We start from the raw sequence: 20,787 nt of genomic DNA on the forward strand, positions 1-20,787 counted from the left end.
TGCAAACTATGAAAGGAACATCATCTTAAATATGAATGAAAAATAATAGAATAGAATAGAATAGAATAGAATAGAATTTTCATGTAGCAAAAATTTTAGAATTTGTTATTGCTTGGTCATTTCAGTCATGTCCAATTCTTTGTGACTGCATTTGGGGTTTTCTTAGCAAAGATTCTAGAGTAGTTTGTCATTTCCTTCTTCAGCTATAGATGAGGAAACTGAGGCAAACAGGGTTAAGTAATGTGACATACAGCTAGTAAGTTTCTGAGGTTGAACTTGAACTCAGGTCTTTTGGACTGATCCATAAGTTTAAGAACTAATTGATAAATTCCATCATTTGTGTCTGAATTCTAAAAACTTAAATTATACAGTAATTCAGTTAAAATTCTATAAATTTCCATGAATTTTTTGCATTAAGGTTTTATTTCCCTTTTAGTTTAAACCGATGATTCTAACCTTCTGGAGTACCTGAAGTATAGAAACTTTTGACCACTAATGAAAATTAGCAACTTATCTATAACTTAGGGCTTTTTAATTTGGAATTTTTTGTTAATTCTGGGAAACAGTTAACACATACAAACATGAATATTTCCATATAAAAAGAAGAAAATTGTACTGTCTATGAAATAGCAAATTTCTTTTGTGTGTAGCTTTGTTTATTTTTAAGTATACAATAAATGTGTTAGTTTCAAAACTGGTTTGGTCTTAAAACCTTGTCACTCATCCCACATCTTCAGTCCATTACTGAACCCTTGTTTCTACTTTCAAAGCATCTCATATATGTCCACTTCTCTCCAGTCACTTAGTCATAGCTTACTTTAGGCCTGATTATCTGTGCTGCTATATTACCTGGGTTACCTCATTATCCAGGATTATTACAATACACTTCTACTGGTCTGCTTTGTTCAGGTCTCTCCCTACTTAATATAAGTCTCTTCCCATTTTCATTTAGTTGCCAAAGTGGTTTTTATAAAGTGTAGGTTTGACTATGTAAATTGCTCAGTGAGCTCTATCTAGTGCTTTATCTAATGCTTTCAGGATCAAAGTTTCCTTTTTGGCCTTTAAAGTTCTTCATAATTTGCCCTTTTCTTATATTTTTAGTTTTCTTATAACTTACTCTTTTCTGTACATTCTATACTTTCAGTTCCTTGAACAAGACATTCTACCTTCCATCTCTATGCCACCTCTGCCTCTTTATTTCCTTGGCTTCTTACCTCAAATCCTTCCAAAATCAAAATTTTCGGGAGACTTTTTCTTAGCCCCTTTTCTCTTGTGCTAAGGGCTTCTCTTTTCATATTACCTTCATCTGCACGGTATGTATCTTCATTTATGTATTTGTTTGTTTGTTTTTATTTAAGACAATGGGGTTAAGTGACTTGCCCAAGTCACGCAGCTAAGAAATTTTTATGTCTGAAACTGGATTTGAACTTAGGTCCTCCTGACCTCAGGGCTGGTGCTCTATCCACTGTGCCACCTAGCTGCTCCAGCACTGTATGTATCTTATGTGAACCTAATCCTTTACATTTTACCTTCCTTATCAGAATTCATGACTTGTCCAGGGTATGTATCTGAAGCTGAATTTGAATTCATGAATTTGAGCCTTTCTGATTTTAAACTCAGTGTTCTATCGATTGCACCACCTAGCTGCCAAGTAGTGCAATGGATGTTGTACTACTGACCTTGGAGTCAGGAGGATAGGAGTTTGAATCCTACCTCAGTCATTTGATACTTATAGCTCTGTGACCCTAGGCAAATCATTTTACCCTCCCTGCCTCTCATCTAGGGTCATCTCCAGTCATCTTGATTCATATCTGGCCATTCCAGATGACTCTGGAGGAGAAAGTAACTGATGTCTTAGCACATCACCCCCGCACTCAAATCCAATTCACTTGCATGTCATGGCATCACCTCTCTGATGTCATGGTCTTCTTCAAGAATGAAGGACAGGGGCGGCTAGGTGGCGTAGTGGATAAAGCACCAGCCTTGGAGTCAGGATGTACCTGAGTTCAAATCCAGTCTCAGACACTTAATAATTACCTAGCTGTGTAGCCTTGGGCAAGCCACTTAACCCCATTTGCTTTGCAAAAAAAAAAAAAAAACACCCTAAAAAAAAAGAATGAAGGACAAACATCATAGATTATTATTATTATTCTTTGCTTTCTTATTTATATCTTTAGCACATAACTTAGTGTCTGACACATAGTAAGTATTTAATAAGTTCCTTTCAATCCACCCCCTTATCAATTATTTATTTTTTCAACCTCTTATTTTTTCCAACTCCCTAAACAAAACCTTTGTGGAAGTCAAGTTAAACAAATTTTCACATTGGCTCTGTCCAGAAATATGTCCATTATTCATATTTATCCATCAAATCTTTGTTAGGAGATGAGTAGTTTTCCTCATCATTGGTCCTTTGGAATCAGATTTTGATTATTATCAGAATTGATCAGAATTATGAAGTCTTCGAAAAGAATTATTTTTTTCAGTGTTGTATTTGTTTTTCTGGTTCTGATTATTTTGTATCAGTTCATACAAATTTCTCTGATTACTCTGAAATTATAACTTTCATTCTTCCTTATTTAGCACAATAATATTTCACTCCATTTGATAATATCCTAGCTAGATGGTGAAGTAGATAGAGTGCTAGTCTACAAAACAGAAAGATCTGATTGCAGATTCAATCTCAGATATCTGGTAGTTATTCAACTTTGTCCCTTTCAAACTACTTGGAACATAGTTAAAGCTGCATAAATCATCATCTTCATTATCATTATTATTTCAGTGGATTTTTTGTATTTACAATATTGTTGTTACTATATAAATTATTTTCCTTCCTATTTATTCTTGCTTCTCTCTATATCAGTTCATTTAAATCTTCACAGGTTTATTTGAAATTTTTTTATTATTAAGTTTCTCTGAAAATGTCATCATATAGCAAGAGGTATTCCATTATATTCATATGTCATAATTTGATTAACCATTACTCAGTTGATGGATACCATCCAATATTTTTGTACATATGGGTCCTCTTCTGATGTATAGACTTAGTTGTCCCTAGTAGCATATCTAGGTAAAAGAGTATATGCAATTTTATGATGTAGATTGCTTTCCAGAATGGCTGTATTAATTCACAGTTCCACCAACAATATATTGATATTTTCCTGCAGCCTCTCTAACATTTATATTTTTCTTTTTATGTCAAGTAGAATAGTTACTTTAATTTTCATTTATGCAATTAATAGTGATTTCTGTCATTTTTTTCACATGACAGTTGACAGCTTCAACTTCATCAGAAAAACGGTCTATATATTTGGTTATTGAGAAATAGTTCTTAATTCTTATTATTTTATATCATACTGTTATATTAAAATTTTGAATTGCTTCATTATATATCTTGAAAATTCTCTTAGTTATAGAAAATTGCTTAGAAGATTTTCCTCCTTTGTTTCCCTTCTTTTTGAACTGCATTGATTTTTTTCATCTTTTTTAGAAAAAAAATTAAATTTCATATAATCAAAATTGTTTTATCTCCTGTAATTCCATTGTTTGGTAATAAATTCTTTCACTATCAATAGATTTGAAAGGTAATTTCTTCCTTGCTCCTCTAATTTTTTATGATGTTGCCCTTTATGTCTAAGACATGTACTCATTTGACGCTTGTCTTGTTCGATGCTGTGATACGCTGGTCTACACTTAGTTTCTACTCACTGCTTTCCAGTTTTCTCACCAGCTTTTGGTGAATAGTGAGTTCTTATCACAATGTTACAGGTCTTTGAGTTTATCAGACAATTTTCTACTATGTTAATTTACATCTGGGTCTTGGATACTTAATCCTTTCTCCTGATTAAATTTTCTATATTTTAACCAGTGCCAAATAATTATTTTGTTTACTGCTTTGTAGTTTAATTTGAAATTTGTCACAGTTAGACCTTATTCCTTGCTATCTTATTAATTATTGTTTTTATTTCTCTTGAGATTCTTGATATTTTGTTCCTCTGGGAGAATTTTCTTTTTTTCCTCCCAGTCCTATAAAGTAACTCTTACATGATTTTATTGGTAGGGAACTAAGAAAATTCATTTGATAATTTTATCCTTGTTATATCTGTGAGCAATTAATATCTTTCCAATGATTTGAGTCTATATATGTTTAAAAGAATGTTTTATAGTTGTATTCCTATTGTTCCTGTGTGTGTCTGTGTGTGTGTGTGTGTGTGTGTGTGTGTGTGTGTGTGTAGAATCCTAAATATCTCAAATTTTTTTTTTTGCAAGGCAAATGGGATTAAGTGGCTTGCCCAAGGCCACACAGCTAGGCAATTACTAAATGTTTGAGACCAGATTTGAACCCAGGTACTCCTGACTCCAGGGCTGGTGCTTTATCCACTGTGCCACCTAGCTGCCCCGTATCATATATTCTGCAGTTATTTTTAAAGGGAATTATCCTTTCTATGTTTTCCAACTGTATTTATTTATAATAATATATAGAAAGGCTGATGATTTAAAGGAAGTTATTTTATATTCTGATATTTTGATGAATTTATTATTTCAATGAATTTTAGTTGTCCAGGGTTCTTTTTTGCAGACTATCATTATGTCATCAAAAAAATTCTCGATAGTTTTGTTTCTTTTTTGAATATTGTTTTAATTTTTTCTTATCTTTTTATATCTAGCATTTCAAGAACTGTATCAAATAATAGTGATGGTAATGAGCATACTTGCATTACCCCTTATTTAAAAAGCTTGTATCATTTCTCCATTACATTTAATTTTGGTTCTTATTTTTAGCTATACTATCTAATTGTTAAAGCACAGCCCATTTATTCCTTTGCTTTTTAATATTTTTAATAGAAATTGTATCTTATTGAAAACTTTTTCTTTATTGTAATTATTTGTTTTATTTATGTTTATATATTTTTAAAAATATTCCAATTTTTTATAGTATGATATGCTACAGCATTTTAAAATACATATTTCTCTTTTCCAGAAAACTGTCTTACAAGGAGTTGGAGACAATGCATTTGAAGTTACTATGGCTGACAGAATGTAAGAATGAATTGCCAGGAAGTTTGCTTTTATTTTTTAAAATGATATTTTGTTGAAAACTTTATACTGAATTGAAATGCAAACATCCAAACTTTTATAATTAATTTCAATGTATAAAACATAACCCCCCCATACCACCTGCATACCTGCAGAACCCCTCCCTCATCCCCACATTAATTACATCATGGCAAGTGTAGTCTCTCCATTATTAACAAATATTTATTGTCAGGCAAATCCATTTCTGAGTGAGACTGCTTGTTTCGTTCTGAACCTGTATCATCATATTTTTTATTTTGTGTGGTATAATTAAAATTTCATTGTATTCATGTTTAAAACAATTTGTTCAGCCATTCCCTATTTAATGGATGCTTATTTTATTTCTAGTTTCTTATTATATCAAAAAGTACTGATTTAAATATTCTTGTTGATATGTCCTTTTATTCTTGTTTAATCTCCTTGGTATACATGCCTAATAATTTGATTAAAGGATATGTACAAGTCACTTGACTTAACCCTATTTGCTTCAGTTTCCTCATTTGTAAAATAGCAAATCACTCCATTGTATTTGTCAAGAAAAACCCAAATTGAATCATGAAGAGTAGAACAGGACTGAAATACAATTGAAAAAACAGACTTCAGATATAGTTTCAAATAGTCGAAATCAATTCACAATTCACATCAACAGTGCATTATTTGTTTCTGTCCTCTCACATCCCATTAAACGTTTAACATTTTTCTCAAGCTATCTTTGTAAATCTTACAAGTGTGAGGATCAGTCGATTTAACTAAAGCAATTTTATTTTCATATTATATACTTATTTTTAAAGGGATTATTTCATAATATAAGATAATGATAAAAAATGTTAGGGTAAGGGCTTCTAGGTGGCGCAGTGGATAAAGCACCAGCCCTGGAGTCAGGAGTACCTGGGTTCAAATCCGGTCTCAGACACTTAATAATTACCTAGCTGTGTGGCCTTGGGCAAGCCATTTAACCCCATTTGCCTTGCAAAAACCTAAAAAACAAAATTTTAGGGTTACTGTTTGAGAGCCACTTGAATGAGCTTGGGTTAGAAATTCAATTATGACTAAAAGGCCCAGACTCTGGTGACCCTCGAGCTGAAGTCTTTCTATGGAACTCTGCTGTGATAACAGAATTGCATCATCCATGGCCTCATTTGTGTAATAGCCCTGTACCCGACCTGGGTTGCATCCTGCTAGGTTATTTCCTGCACTAGTTTTAGAAACACAGTTCTTTTATTCCATATGCTAATTTTGTGGTTTTCTGCTATAAGAACTGTTTGATACTATCAATAAACAACTCTGCTTGTTGTCCTGCTAGCATCCCCACCCAAGTGTACCCATGTTTCTTTTCCTCTCCTGATTCGAATTAATCCTGTGGTGGACAGGGGAGCTCAATAGTCTACTAAAGGAAAATCAGACTTTATTTTTTTATTTGATACCTTTTGTGGAAATGTTTGACCATAACTATTATCATTTCAATGCTGATGATTCTCAAATCTACTGTTACATTCCTTTCCGTGGTCTCTGCTTACCTCCAATCTAGCATTTCCAACTCACTTTCAGATATCTCAAACTGACTGTCCAAAAGACAGTTTAAATTTAACATTTCTAAAACCACACTCATTATCTTTACCCTTAAACTCTTCCCTCTTCGGGTTTTCCCTGTTACTGTCAAGGATACCCTCATTCCAGGCCCAGTATCTCATAATCCTAAGTGTTATCCTTGAAAAATATATATATATATATATATATGAAATCTGTTGCCAAGATCTGTTTTTTTTTTCCCTTTTTCTCTCTAATATATCCCACTTTCTCCTCTGATACTATCACCACTCTAGTGGCAGGCTCTTATCACTTCATACCTGCTTTATTTCAAAGGCCAGATGATGGGTCTACCTACCTCACATCTCTCCCTGCTTAATCCCATCCTTCACTAAACTGCCAAAGATCCAGCTGTTTTATTCAGTAAATTCCAGTGACTCCTATCACTTTCAGGATCAGATATAAAATCTGTTGTTTGACATTCAAAGTCCTTCATAACATATACATATATACTTTTCATTTTCAGTTTGTAGTTACCCTGACAACAAGACACTCCCTCTCTGGCTTTGGGTACCTTCTGTCTGCCACCTATGCCTGGAATATTGTCTTTCTTCATCTCTGCTTCCTGACTTTCCTGACTTCTTTCAAGTCCCAACCAACATTCCCTCTTCCATAGGAAGCTTTTTGCAATCCGTCCTCATTTAATTGCCTTCCTTGGTTAATTACTTCCTTTTTCTCTTGTATATAAGTTGTTTGTATGTGTTTGTTTGCTTGTTATTTACCCCTGTTTGTTTGTGAGCTCCTCAAGGGCCAGGGACTTTCTTTATTTTTCTTTGCATTCCTATCCCTTACACAGTGCCTGGCCCAAAGAAGTAGAAATTACTAGAATACCTGAAAAGGCTGTGGTAGATGATTGTGATAGAATCAATGCTAACTACTGTGCTTTTAGAGTACTGAGCAGAACCAAGAGAATGTTTTATATATATATATATATATATATATATATATATGTATGTATGTATGTATGTATGTATGTATGGTAATAGCAGTATTGTTTTAAAAACAACATTGAGTAACTAAGTCATTTGATTACTTTAAAAAAACTGATAAATAGATCTTGGCCTGGGTAAATCTATAAGAGAAATTTCTCACAATTTGGTTTCTGGATAAAGAATTAGAAAAGGAGAAAAATCTTTGTTCCTAATACAATAATTAGTTATTCAGTATGAGAGAAATATTTATTTCTCACATATGTTTAAAAGGAATAGCAAGTTGTACATAGATTTGCAGCTTCATATAGCAATTATTTTTTAAAAAATTCTGTTTTATGGAAATGCTTGTTATTTTATAAATTAAAAATAAAATTCCATTTTCAATGCCAAAGATAGACAAATAAATAAATAAATAAACAAACAAACAAATAAATAAATAAATGCTGGCTTACTGACTAGAATGAATTATGTTAATAATTATTTGATTTTCAGATTTTTAGCTCCTCTTTTTGCTGAGTACGATAAAAATCTAGAAGAGATAAATGAGCAACTTGAATATTATCAGGTATGAATTCATATTTGTACAGATTTCTAAAATGTATATTTTTTGTATAAAGACAGATAACAAATAGACCACCTTGTTTTTTGAGCAGTTTTTGTTTTGTTTTTGCAAGGTGATGGGGTTAAGTGACTTGCCCAAGGTCATACAATTAGGTAATTATTAAGTGTCTGAGGCCAGATTTAAGCTCAGGTCCTCCTGACTCCAAGGCAGGTGCCAACTAGCTGCCCTCTTTTGAGCAGTTTTAAAAGAAAGTATTTAGCTTTCAAATAGTTAAATTTTTTAATTATCATTATTCTTTAGGGATTTTTTTAGGATTAACCATTAGATAACTTTTTTGTCCCAAATTAATATATTAACAGGTTGTCTCCTCTTTTTTTCATCCAGTTGCAGTATGCTTGAGGAAATAAATGCTGCGGTTTTCAACTGAACCCCAAAACAGGCTGTTGCATTTAGCTCCCTGAAACTCCTCAGCATTTAGTTCAGATCATCAAATAGTTATTACATATCTGTTATGTTCATAACACTATTTAATGACATTTCCCAAAATTATTTGTACTACTAGAAGGATGGTATCCTGGTCTATCTTAAGCACTTTTTCAGTTTATCAGAATTTGGATTTAATTTAGCAAGTTATTTTAGAAGTATCAGTTTTATCTCTTCCTCCCTGTGGTAGCTGTGATCATTCTTGAAGTTCTTTGGTGCTATAGATATTGCTGGTATAGTAGGAGCTTGGCATAGTAAAGGACTTCAGCAACAGTATTCTGGCAGCAATAAGACATCCCAATAAAATATAGAATGCAAGTTCATGAAATGATATATGAATCTGGGGAGAACAGTCAAGGTCATGGAATAGAAGTAATAGTGCATCCTTGCTCACTCCACAATGATTTAAAAAGAACTCTGAATCTAATAGTGTTTTGGGACATTGAAGGACAATGAGTTATCTTTCTAGCCAAGGGCCACAAATTAAATATTACAAGTGACCTGTAAAGCAGTAGTGGGAAGCTTAGAGCTGATTTGCTTATCCCCATGTTATGCCAGCAACTAAGGGTTTTCCTGAGGGACCTGGAGAATGGTTTCAGTGTAAAGAATCTCTCCCCTCCTCACCCCCCTCACAACCCCCCCTCCCCAGCATGAGCTCACCCTGAGCAGATCATAGACTTAACTACCTATTCTTTCAGGAAAGCAGCATAGAGGTGTCTCCTTAGAGCAGGATCAATCACTTGGCCCCAGAAGAGCCCACAGCTGACAATTGTTGTTTGTCCAGAACAGATTTGCTGAAATAATGAATAAACAAGGACAACAATAAAAACCAGAGTCACACGAGACCTGAAATGCCCAGGAAAGAAGAAAAGATTAATTTCAAAATGTCTAAAAGCAAAGCCTCAAGTTAAAACAACTTGTCTACTAGATCAATTAGAATTCCTAGAAGAAAGGATGAAAGAGTTTTTTTTTAATGAGTTAAAATGGTATTATAAATAAAATGAATGCAATAGAGGACAAAAATAGAAAAGAAATGAGAGCTACCAAAGAGATGACTTGAAAAGCGAACTAACAGTGTGCCATAAGAGATACAAAATTTATCCAAGAAACATATTCTCTGAGAATTTAATGTCCATGAGACAATGAGAAGTATTAAGGTAAAAAGCATGAAAATACAGAAGAAAATATAGGCTTCCTGTGTTAGAACCAAATGACCTAGGAAACAGATCAAGGAGAGCTAACTTAAGAATCATTGGACTACTTGACCAAAAGGAGACTGGATATCATATTTTAAGAAATCATGAAAGAAAACAACCCTTATTTTTTCTGATTGAGCAAAGTGAATCTCTGAAATACCAAAATGAAAACTAGGGATTATCAGAATCAAAATCTGAGGTCTTCTAAATAAAGGGGAAAAAAACAAACCCCCAAACTCAGCAAGCTAGAAGAAAGAAAGAAAGAGTTAAAGTCCTGAGGAACCATAGTCAGGATCATACAAGATTTAGCAGTTTTTTTTTTTATTTTGAAGGAGAACATGGAATAAGATATTCTAAAGGACAAAAGATAAAAGCTTACAACTAGCAAAGCTGAGTTTAATCCTAAAAGCAGGGAAATGAATTTTTAAGAAATAGAGGACTTCTAAGAAGTCCTGATTAAAGGACAACACCAAGTGTGCAGTCAAAATAGCAAGTGTGCAGTCAAAATAGCAAGTGTGCAGTCAAAATAGCAAGTGTGCAGTCAAAATAGATTTTATAAGGATGAAATGTTTGCATTCTAATGGGAAGGAAAGGGATGATAAAGCTATCTTATAAGAACCAATATAGATTTAAGCAGAAATCCTAGAGGAGGTCAAATAAGATAGAGTCCAAGCAGTGGTTTTTATTAAATTTTGGTCATCTTAAATGAAGAAAAGGGAGGGTATAAAAACATACACCAGGGGAAAAAGGAGAAATGAGGGTGAGACTTATCATTATTCAGCTTTATTTGAATACATATAGCACTAGTATACCTTATGTTCTCAACATTTTATCTTAATTTCATAAAACCTTGGCCTTTTTTCTACCATCAGTGGTCAATCTAGGCTGTTTTGAAACCATACTAGCTTCTGTTGATAAATTGATGATTTGAAGTTTGTCCTTTGTTCTTGAAGAAGATATGAGAAGTGATGCCATAATAAACAAGTGAATTGGATTTGAATGACAGGATCCTTTGCTAAGTCACCAGCCTTTTCTCCTCCAGAACCAACTGGGTTCAGTGGTCAGATATGAATCAAGGATGACCAGAGAAGGCCTTGGATGCAAGGCAATCGGGATTAAGTGATTTACCCAAGGTCACAGAGCTAGTAAGTGTCAAGTGTCTGAGGCCAAATTTGAACTCAGTTCATCCTGATTTCAGAACTGGTACTCTGTCCACTGTCCTATCTAGTTGCCCAATATAGTAAATTTATAAATTTTTCTGTTACTTTTTCTAAGAATTGACAGATACTATTTTTAAAAAGTTCTCAAAGAATTTAATATTTTTTTCTTTAGAGGACTGGTGAAAGATTTTCTAAAGATTGAAGTATAAATAGTCCATAAAAGTAGATTTCTCTGGTGCGGTAATATACAGATTATCTAGATACATGGTGAGTCCAAGTACAGTATATAGGTAGATATTAACATTATACTTTTTAAAAAATAATTTATTTTCTAATGTACATATTTTTGTCATCCAATGTTGCTAAGCATTTAACTTTCCTTCTCACTTCAGCATTTGAAGTTGATTGTATCGTATAGGTTTGCTTTTTTTGAGGGTATGTCAAGGTAATGATGTTTTCATTTTATTTCAGAATAGTTACAAAGATAGAAACAACTGTTTCAAAGAATATCTACCTCAGTGCTTAATACAATTAGCCATTATAATTAATCACTGACTCACTTCCATAAATTAATGTGTCTTGAAAGGGAGATAAATAAATGTCTTAGCTATTCTCTTTATATAAATGATGCTAATAGAAAAAATGGAATTCATATTATGAAGACTGAGGGCTCACATTTACTCTTATGGGATATATGTGGCTATAATGATTATATTTTATTTATCTCTCTAATGTACATGTTAAGAATGATAGATTCTTTTCCAGGAAGTCTACATTTTGATAATAGAATAGTTCTTTTAAACATATAAGTTAATTAGTCCTATTTGCTGAGTGCCAGAATATAAATTATTAGATAGCATTATATATTCACTCTTCAGTTTATACCCCTGTTGGATTTTAATACCCATTTTATACCATACTGAGAATATGAAACTGAATTAGAATGGGACTGGAATATGTTAATATCTACCCATATACTGTACTTAGACTTATCATGTATTATATATCTAGATAATCTACATATTGCAGCACCAGGGAAATCTACTATTATGGACTATTTCTACTACTATAAGTAAAATAAATATAAAATAAAATAAAAATATTAAATCATTTGTTTGACACTTTAAAAAATAGTATCTGTCAGTTCTTAGAATTAACAGATCTCTCTCTCTCTCTCTACATATATATATATATATATATATATATATATATATATATATATATATATATATATACATATGCCATTTTACGTATATACTGAGAATATGAAACTGAATTAGGACAGGCCTGGTCTAAAACTCCTGTGTAAAAGTTGTGATTTAGATACAGGTAGACCCTGTTGGATAGGAGGTATTTAGGGAAGCTGAGTCAGCATAATTTGATATTTTTTCACTTGTTTCAGTTGTATTCTACTCTTTGTTTTCTTGGTAAAGATAATAGAGTAGCTTGCCATTTCCTTTTTCAGCTCATTCTATGAATGAGGAAATAAGGTTAAGTGACTTGCCCAGAGACACACATCTAGAGTATCTTGAGTTCAATTTGGACCCAGGAAAAGTAATCTTCCTGATTCTGAAACTAGTATTCCATCCATTATGCCATTAACTTGCTTATATGTAAACTTATGGGTTAGCATGTGGCCAGCCTAACATTTTTTCTGTATGCTTTTTTTCTAGACTAGCATAGACACAACTGTCTTTTCCTCATTTTTAACTCCTGTTCATTTTCCTTAGTCGAGAATAGATCCATTCCATAATGAATTTTTAAATTATATAAATATTTTATTTGTCTTCCAATTATATACAATAGTAGTTTCTACCTATCATTTTTTGGCAAGATTTTGAATTTTGCAATTTTCCCCCACCCTCCCCCTTCCTCCAACAGGGAGAGATAATCAGATAATCTTTACATTTTTCCATGCTATGCATTGATCAAAATTAAATATGTTGAGAGAAAAAAAATCCTTGAAGAAAATATTAGAGGTAGCAAAATTATATAGTATGTAAGACTTTTTTTTTTTTTAAATTGAAGGTAATAATCTTTAAACTTTGTTTGAATTCCACAGTTCTTTCTCTGGATATAGATGGTATTTTCCATCACAAATAACCTAAAATTGTCCCTGATTATTACACTGATGGAATGAGCAAATCCATCAAGGTTGATCATCACCCCCCCCCCCCCCCCCCGCCATGTTGCTGATAAGGGTGTACAGTGTTCTTCTGGTTCTGCTTATATTACTCAGTATCAATTCATGCAAGTCTTTCCAGGCTTCTCCAAAATCCCATCCCTCCTGGTTTCTAATAGAACAATAGTATTTCATAATGTATATATACCACAATTTGTTCAGCCATTCTCCAATTGATAGACAGCCCCTCGATTTCCAATTCTTTATTTCCACAAACAGAACTGTTACGAATATTTTTTGTACAAGTCATATTTTTACCCTTTTTCCTGATCTCTTCAGGGTGTAGACCCAGTAGTGTTATTGCTGGATCAAAGGGTATTCACATTTTCATTGTCCTTTGGGCATAATTCCAAATTGCTCTCCAGAAAGGTTGGATCAGTTCACAACTCCTAACAATGCATTAGTGTCCCAGATTTCCCACATCCCTTAGAACATTGATCCAACATGTGATCATATTGTACAATCTGAGAGGTGTGAAGTAGTACCTCAGGGTTTAATTTGCATTTCTCTAATCAGTAGATTTAGAGCAATTTTTCATATGACTATGCATGGAATTCCAAAATGGACTGACAAATTTACTGTACCATTTAGACACTCCACAGAAATCTATTGTATCTGTTATAATGCCATGGATATTTTTCAATATCATTTGAATTAAGAGAAAAACGTGTAACTATTTATGAAGTATATCATATAAAATGTTAGTAGTTGAGTTTATCTTTCATGTAAATAAGTGTTCAACTTTACCTCATGCATTGCATAAAATGTTCACCTTTGACAATGTAATTAGAAATAATTATTTCCTCTTATGTCAGTGGATATTACAGCATCTGTTTATTCCAGCATGATCTGATTACTTAATAGTTATTGTAATCGTAGAATATTAATTATTATGGTCATTTTTTCTCTCAGATACAAGTTGGTGAGATGAAACTAAAACTTCAAAATGTCACTAAGGAAAATGAAAGGTAAGTTAATTCTTACATCACATTCTTTTGTTCTTTATTAGTAACATTTTTCCATGGTGTAATATAGTATTTTCTTCACAGACTACCCAACTGGATATTGTTAAAACTCACATGAAATATCCCAAATAACTAAGGAATAAAACTATTTGAGCATTGAATCCAGTCAAATATATGTTATTTTTGAGTTCAAGAATTAACAACACTTATTTTCATTTTTAAAATCAGTTTTCAGGTCAAGGACAGAAACTTTTAGAATCATTAAATTCCCTGAAAACTTGATTAAAACAATAATAATTTTTTCAAGAAATAAAAGCTCCCTGATTTATTAGAGTTTGAGGCCAAAGTAAAGACAGAAAGAATCAATCTATCTGTTGAAAGAAATTCTAAAAGGAACTGGGAATCTAGAATTTGGAATACCCTCATCAGAACAATAAAACTGAAAATATCCAAAAAGGCACAGTTCAAATACCAACTGATCATATTAAGGATCACATAAAACTGGAAAAATCCTATTGTAAAAAATGAGGAGCTCTTGGAATGCAGTATTCCAAAAGGCAAAAAAAAAAGAGCCTTTAAACATTAAAAATATCCCTAAAAAACTTTATTCCAACAAGGGGGATACATTAACTCTTTAATGGTATAGAGGATTTTCATTATTTCTAATGGGAAGACCAGAGCTGAGTAGGAAATCTGAAATTAAAAAAAATGCTTGAATCAAGAGAAACCTAGAAATGTAAATTTGAGCATTGGAAGGGTTACATACATTTAGTTAAGAAGAAGGATGTGTTCCTTTAGAATCTTAATGTCTTCAAAGAATGTTAAAGGCATTAAATATTGGTTCTATTCTGAGAATTTGAAAATGGAAAAGATTAAGAAAGATCAAATAATACACTTGTATATAAAAAAAGAGAAATAAGAGAATAGAGCTTAATATTTCTCATAAATTGGTAGACTAGAAGAATATGCAAGTATGGAAGACGACCTGGGAGCAGTAGACATGAGTAGATGAACCCCTCTCTCTCTCTCTCTCTCTCTCTCTCTCTCTCTCTCTACATATATATATATACACACACACACACACACACACACACACACACACACACACACACACACACACACACACACACATCAAACTTCTTGATCCTGAAATGGGAAAAGAAAACCAAATAGCTAAAATTTGTGGGGATGCCTTAGATCACTTCTTACATGTATTTGAATATTATAGGAACATAAGAACTAACAAACAATTATTTAAGAGAAAACTGGGTAGCATGAAGTGATACAAGATGAAGTGAACAGAGTTAGAAGAATAATTCATATAAGAATTATAAAACTGTAAAGAAACACAATTTTGAAAGACATAAAAACTCTGATCAGTCTTAGAAAACAAGTATGGTATTTCTACTTTCTGTCAGAGAGAAGATGACCACAAGAAATTTTTGGTAAATGAAGAGAATGTGCATTTATTACAGGTGAGAATGTTTTTTAAAATGCACATGGGGCATAAGAAGGAAGGACAGATAAGCAGAACAGCTTCAAAAGCATAGTTTTGACCTTACTTATTTTTCTGTCTGCCATATTGATAGTTGAGTATACTTTGTAGAAGTTTATCCAGATGTTTTGCACTATTTTACTATTGGGAAACCCGAGGGTGGTGGATTTGCTTAAGTTTTGAAGTTCTGAGTTGCAGTAGAGCTAAATTTTGATGTGATAGTCTCACTTAATCTAGCACCCTTATAGGGAACCTTCAGAAGCAGGGTCACCATGCTGGCTAAAAATCAGGAAAATGACCCATTTTTGGAAATGGAGAAGTTTAGAATTTAGTACTGATCAGCAATAGTTTATTACTTTATTAATTTATTAATACTTTATTAAGTAGCCAGTGCATTTCTAGGCTGAGGAACATATGGAGATCAATTTAAAAAATTAATTAAATAGTTGCTGTAATTGTCTTTTATCACCACTTATGAATGATCTGTGTTAAAGAGCTAGTATTTAGGTCACTTTTTTGGAGATTTGAATTTTTCTTCTTAAAAAAATAATGATTTATTAATGATTTTTAAAAAATTCCTCAGTTGACTCACAGATTGGACTGATAATTTTATAGGAAATTGTTGTAATAATGGGCATAATCTCATGTGAATACTTTTCTAAGTAAAAAGTGTTTTGGAGGCAAATAATAGATGGATTCATGGAGTAGTTTCTGTGGAAATATGAGAATATTTTGTAGGAACAGAGCAGCAAGAGCAACAGAAAAAGGAAGATTTAATGGTACTGGAGTAAGAAGGAACAGAGCTTTAGTGGCAATAGATTCTTTTTACTTTAGGCAGTGGTCAGAAAGCAGTGTTTGCTCTTTTTATGATTTATATTTAAGTCAGGGGTGTCTTGTACATTGGATGAAAAAAAAAGACCATTCAGACAGTCTTTTCTCCCTTCTTTTATAGGAAAAAATCTTATCTTTGTCACTTAATAGCAGTTACGGCTGTTGACAAATTATTAAACTCTTCTCTCCAGTTTACTAGTAAATTGGTAGTAATAATAAAATATTTGTAAAGAGAAATTGTAATGTAGTAAATAGAGACTGGAGTTCATATTCTACCTCTGACTCACTGTGGATGCGTGGACCTGGGCAATACATTTACCCTCCCAGTGCCCAGACAATTTTCTAATAACCATAGGTTGCGGAGGAGTTACTTATTTGCCTTGATAGAGAAATTATTCTCACTAACGTTTTATGGACTTATAAAATCATAGATCTGTAGTATCTATTCAGTATGGTTTTTGTGAAGATCAAATGAGATAAAATGCTTTGAAAAGTCTTAAAGTGTTTTGAAAATATCAACATATTGTTATAGAATTCATCAATTTATTAGATACCGAATGTAATTATGAAAAGTCTTCTTAGAACAAAGATGTTTTGTTTAGTTTTCTTCCATGATGGTAAAAAATTTGTTTAAATTATAGAGTTAATATTTAAAAATGATGAAGACAGCACTGATCTAAACTTCTTTTATGAGAAAAAATATAATTCTTATGTTTAAACTAAGGAAGGATAAAGTAAAAAGGAAAACTATAGGTCATTATCATTAATGAATATTGATTTGAAATTTCTAAATAAAATCTTATCAAACAGACTAACAATTTATCCAAGAAATTATTGAATTTGTATTAAGAATGCAAGGTGGTTCAATATTAAGTGAACAATTCATAATTAATTATACTTAAAAGCATCCTAAATCATATAATTTTCTTAAGAGATATAGAAATTAACTTCAACAAAGTACTACACTTATTTATTAATGCAAAAATCTCTACAAAGTTTCCCAATATTTCCTTTTTTCCCCATTGTAATGTTTTTAACTGAAAACAAAAAAAAAGCATATGCAATGGGGTCACATTGGAAGTTTTCTTAGTGCATACAAGAATAAGCAAGTATGTTCCCCTCCCCGCTATTATTTGATGTTTTTTTTTGTAATACAGTTCTTTCTTTATTTTCCCAACTATATGTAACAGTAGTTTTCAGCAGTTTTTTACATTCTTCCCCTTCAATTCCCTCCCCTCTACCCCCTTATAGAAAGCAATGTATTATAGGCTCTACATCTATAACCATGCCAAACACAGATCCATATTAATCATGGTGTGAAAGAAGAATCATCTCCAAGTGGAAAAAAAATTAGAGAAAAAAATGACATAATTCTTAAGACAGCATTTTTTGAAGATTGAAGCTGATAAACTTTGGTTTGCTTTTAAACTCCACAGTTCCTTCTCTGGTTATGGATAGTATTCTCCATCACAAGTCTTTGATTATCATATTACTGAAATGATCAAATTCATCATAGTTGATCAACCCCCAATGTTGCTGTTAGTGTATATAATGTTATTATGGTTCTGCTCACTTCATTCAGCATCAGTTCACATAAGTCTTTCCAGACTATTCTGAAGTTCAATCTCTCATGATTTCTTATAGAACAATAGTGTTCCATCATATTCATATATGATAATTTATTCAATCATTCCCCAATGGAGGGATATCTCCTTAATTCTTGCCACCATGACAAGACCTGCTATAAATACTTTTGTGGGTTTTTGACCCTTTTTTGTTAATTCTTTGGGATACAAACTTAGTAGTGATATTGCTGGATCAGAGGGTATGTGCAGTTTTATTGTCCTTTGGGTAGGAGCTCCAGGGGGTTACTCAGTGGACCAACTAGTGAGGAACACTAAAGACTCTGTATTGTCTGAGCTAAGGATGTCAGTCACCCACTCCCTACGTCTGGGGCTATGTCTGGACTGTCTTCACTAGTATCCCAGTCCCTGGGCTAGGCATAAGGGTTAGAAACAACAGTTTCTCCCTGGGCAGTCACTGCCATGGACCAGCCATCCACACCCTTAGTGGTTGGAAAGAATGGGGAACATCTGGGAATGTTTCTGTGTTGTACACACCGGGGAACACCAGGCCTTCCCACCAGGATATCAGAGTTCTGCTGACAATGCCAGGGTCTCGAGGGTAGGCTGTCCAGACCAGCCATGCTAGCTGAATGAAGGTCCTGGGCAGCCATATTGTAACTCTCCCAGTCCGTCTGCCGTGTCGCCCATACCACATAGACTTTGGCTCCCACAGCCAAGGATCTTGGGTTTGTCCCCAGCTGTACCCTGCCCTGGGAGCACTGGGTCTCTATTCTCTGCCCTGGGCACACTCATGTTCCTCGTATGACAAGACCTTACTGGAAGATGTTCCATTCTGTTCTTTGGTGGGTCCTGTCACTCTAAAATCTGTCAAGAGGCTTGATTAATGTTGGTTATGATGGAGATCCGAGAGAGCTCAACATGTGCCTGACTTCTATGTCTGTCATTTGATATTATTTTCAAAATCCTAGCAATGTATGAGAAATCCAAAAACATATAAGAAAGAAAAGAATTGCAGGAGTAAATGTAGGCAAAATGGAGACAAAATTGATGACATGATGGTTTATTTAGTAATCCTAGGGAATATACAAAGAAACTTACTGAGACAATTAGTAGCTTTAACAAGTTTTAGGCTACAAAATAAATCTATAAATATTAAGAGCATTTCTATATAATAACGTATCTAAGAAAAGACAATAGGAAAGGACATCCCATTTAGAATAACTTCAAAATGCATAAAATATTTTGGAATCATTCTGTCAAAACACACACAGCATTTGCATAGGGCTTTTTTTTTTGATTTTTTTGTTTTTTTAGGTTTTAGCAAAGGCAAATTGGGTTAAGTGGCTTGCCCAAGGCCACACAGCTAGGTAATTATTAAGCGTCTAAGGTAGGATCTGAACTCAAGTACTCCTGACTACAGGGCTGGTACTCTATCCACTGTGCCACCTAGCCACCCCTGCATAGTTTCTTTTACAAAATGCTCCATGAAGAAATAAAAAAGAACTTTAATTGAAGGTGAAATATTCAGTGCTTAGCAGTAGATTTTGCCAATATGGTAAGAATGTTAATACTAAAAGTAATTTTTAGCCTTATTTCTGTATCAGTCAAAATAGGAAGAGATATTTTGCAGAAATAAATATAATAATTTAAGAATTAATTTGGAGAAATAAAAGATCTATAATATTAAGGGAAATAATGAAAGAAAATAGACATAAAAGAGAAATAATATTTATTGATTTCAAATTATATTATAAAACAGCAATCATTTGGTGCTTAGTTTAAAAAAAATAGAAAGGTAGACCACATGAGAGAATCATAAATAATGATATTAACACAAAATTTGAAAAACTCCAAAACATAAATTACTTAGGGAAAAACTCCATATTTGATAAAAACTTTGGAAAAATTGGAAAGAAGTCAAGATCTTATAAAATATGCCATATTAAATTCAAAATGTGAATACCAAAGATCATCTGTAAGAAAAAAAATTTGAAGAGAAATACATTAAATACTTTTCACAGGTTTGGATAGGATATAGATTCGTAATCAAATAAGGGTAATCACAGTGTGAAACAAGTTATTCCATTATTCTTCATAGGATATCTTGTTACCTTATATTCACATATTGAAATTTGTAGTCTTTTTATTCTAGGTTTTTACTTTTATAAGTATTGATATTTTTTTATGAAAATAATCATTCTTTAATTTGCAGTCTTTATAGTAAATGTGATTTTCTTTGAGCTTAAAGTTGTGTTTTTTCTGATAGGTCTAGTGTTTGAAGTCAGTGAGATAATATTCATTGTTATAATGCTTTAGAGAGAACTCAGTATTTTAACTGTTATGAGAGATTTCATTCTCTGAAGTCATCTGTTTATGATTTAAATAAAATAGTATAAACAAATAATGAAATGTAGTTAGAGATGGAATGTAATTTCTTAATTTTAAATTTATAAAAATTTACTAAGTTTTTAAGTCTGACTGAAGCCTAACACTTTCAGTAAATTCTACTATTGAATGGAAAGAAAAATTCATATTGTGGTAGTTTTCTATGCTTATAAAATATATATTTTTAAAGTTCAGTCTGGGGTGAAAACCTTTCAAAGAATAATTAAAAAGTATTTTAAGATTCAGTATGCAGATTATGGAAGAAAATGTAAAAATAATAATTCAATGATTCACTGAAGTAATACATGCCTTTATTAATATACATATAACACATGATTAAAAATGTT

At 32.5% G+C, this 20,787-nt stretch overlaps 1 protein-coding gene across 4 annotated transcripts in view; it reads left to right on the forward strand.

The window, feature by feature from the left end:
* The window catches only part of SCLT1 (sodium channel and clathrin linker 1), a 287,110-nt gene that overhangs the window by 37,570 nt on the left and 228,753 nt on the right, over positions 1 to 20,787 (forward strand). For 2 of the 4 annotated variants that reach the window (XM_074229305.1, XM_074229306.1), the window contains exons 3-5: positions 4,982 to 5,040; positions 8,088 to 8,160; positions 14,091 to 14,146. In XM_074229305.1, coding sequence (XP_074085406.1) covers positions 4,982 to 5,040; positions 8,088 to 8,160; positions 14,091 to 14,146 — 188 coding nt within the window. Of the gene's footprint in view, positions 1 to 4,981; positions 5,041 to 8,087; positions 8,161 to 10,878; positions 10,982 to 14,090; positions 14,147 to 20,787 lie in introns of those variants that run through there. The other 2 variants (XM_074229308.1, XM_074229307.1) reach the window with 2 other exon arrangements.

The sequence above is a fragment of the Macrotis lagotis genome, chromosome 3, assembly GCF_037893015.1.
Source record: "Macrotis lagotis isolate mMagLag1 chromosome 3, bilby.v1.9.chrom.fasta, whole genome shotgun sequence".
NCBI lineage: Eukaryota > Metazoa > Chordata > Mammalia > Peramelemorphia > Peramelidae > Macrotis > Macrotis lagotis.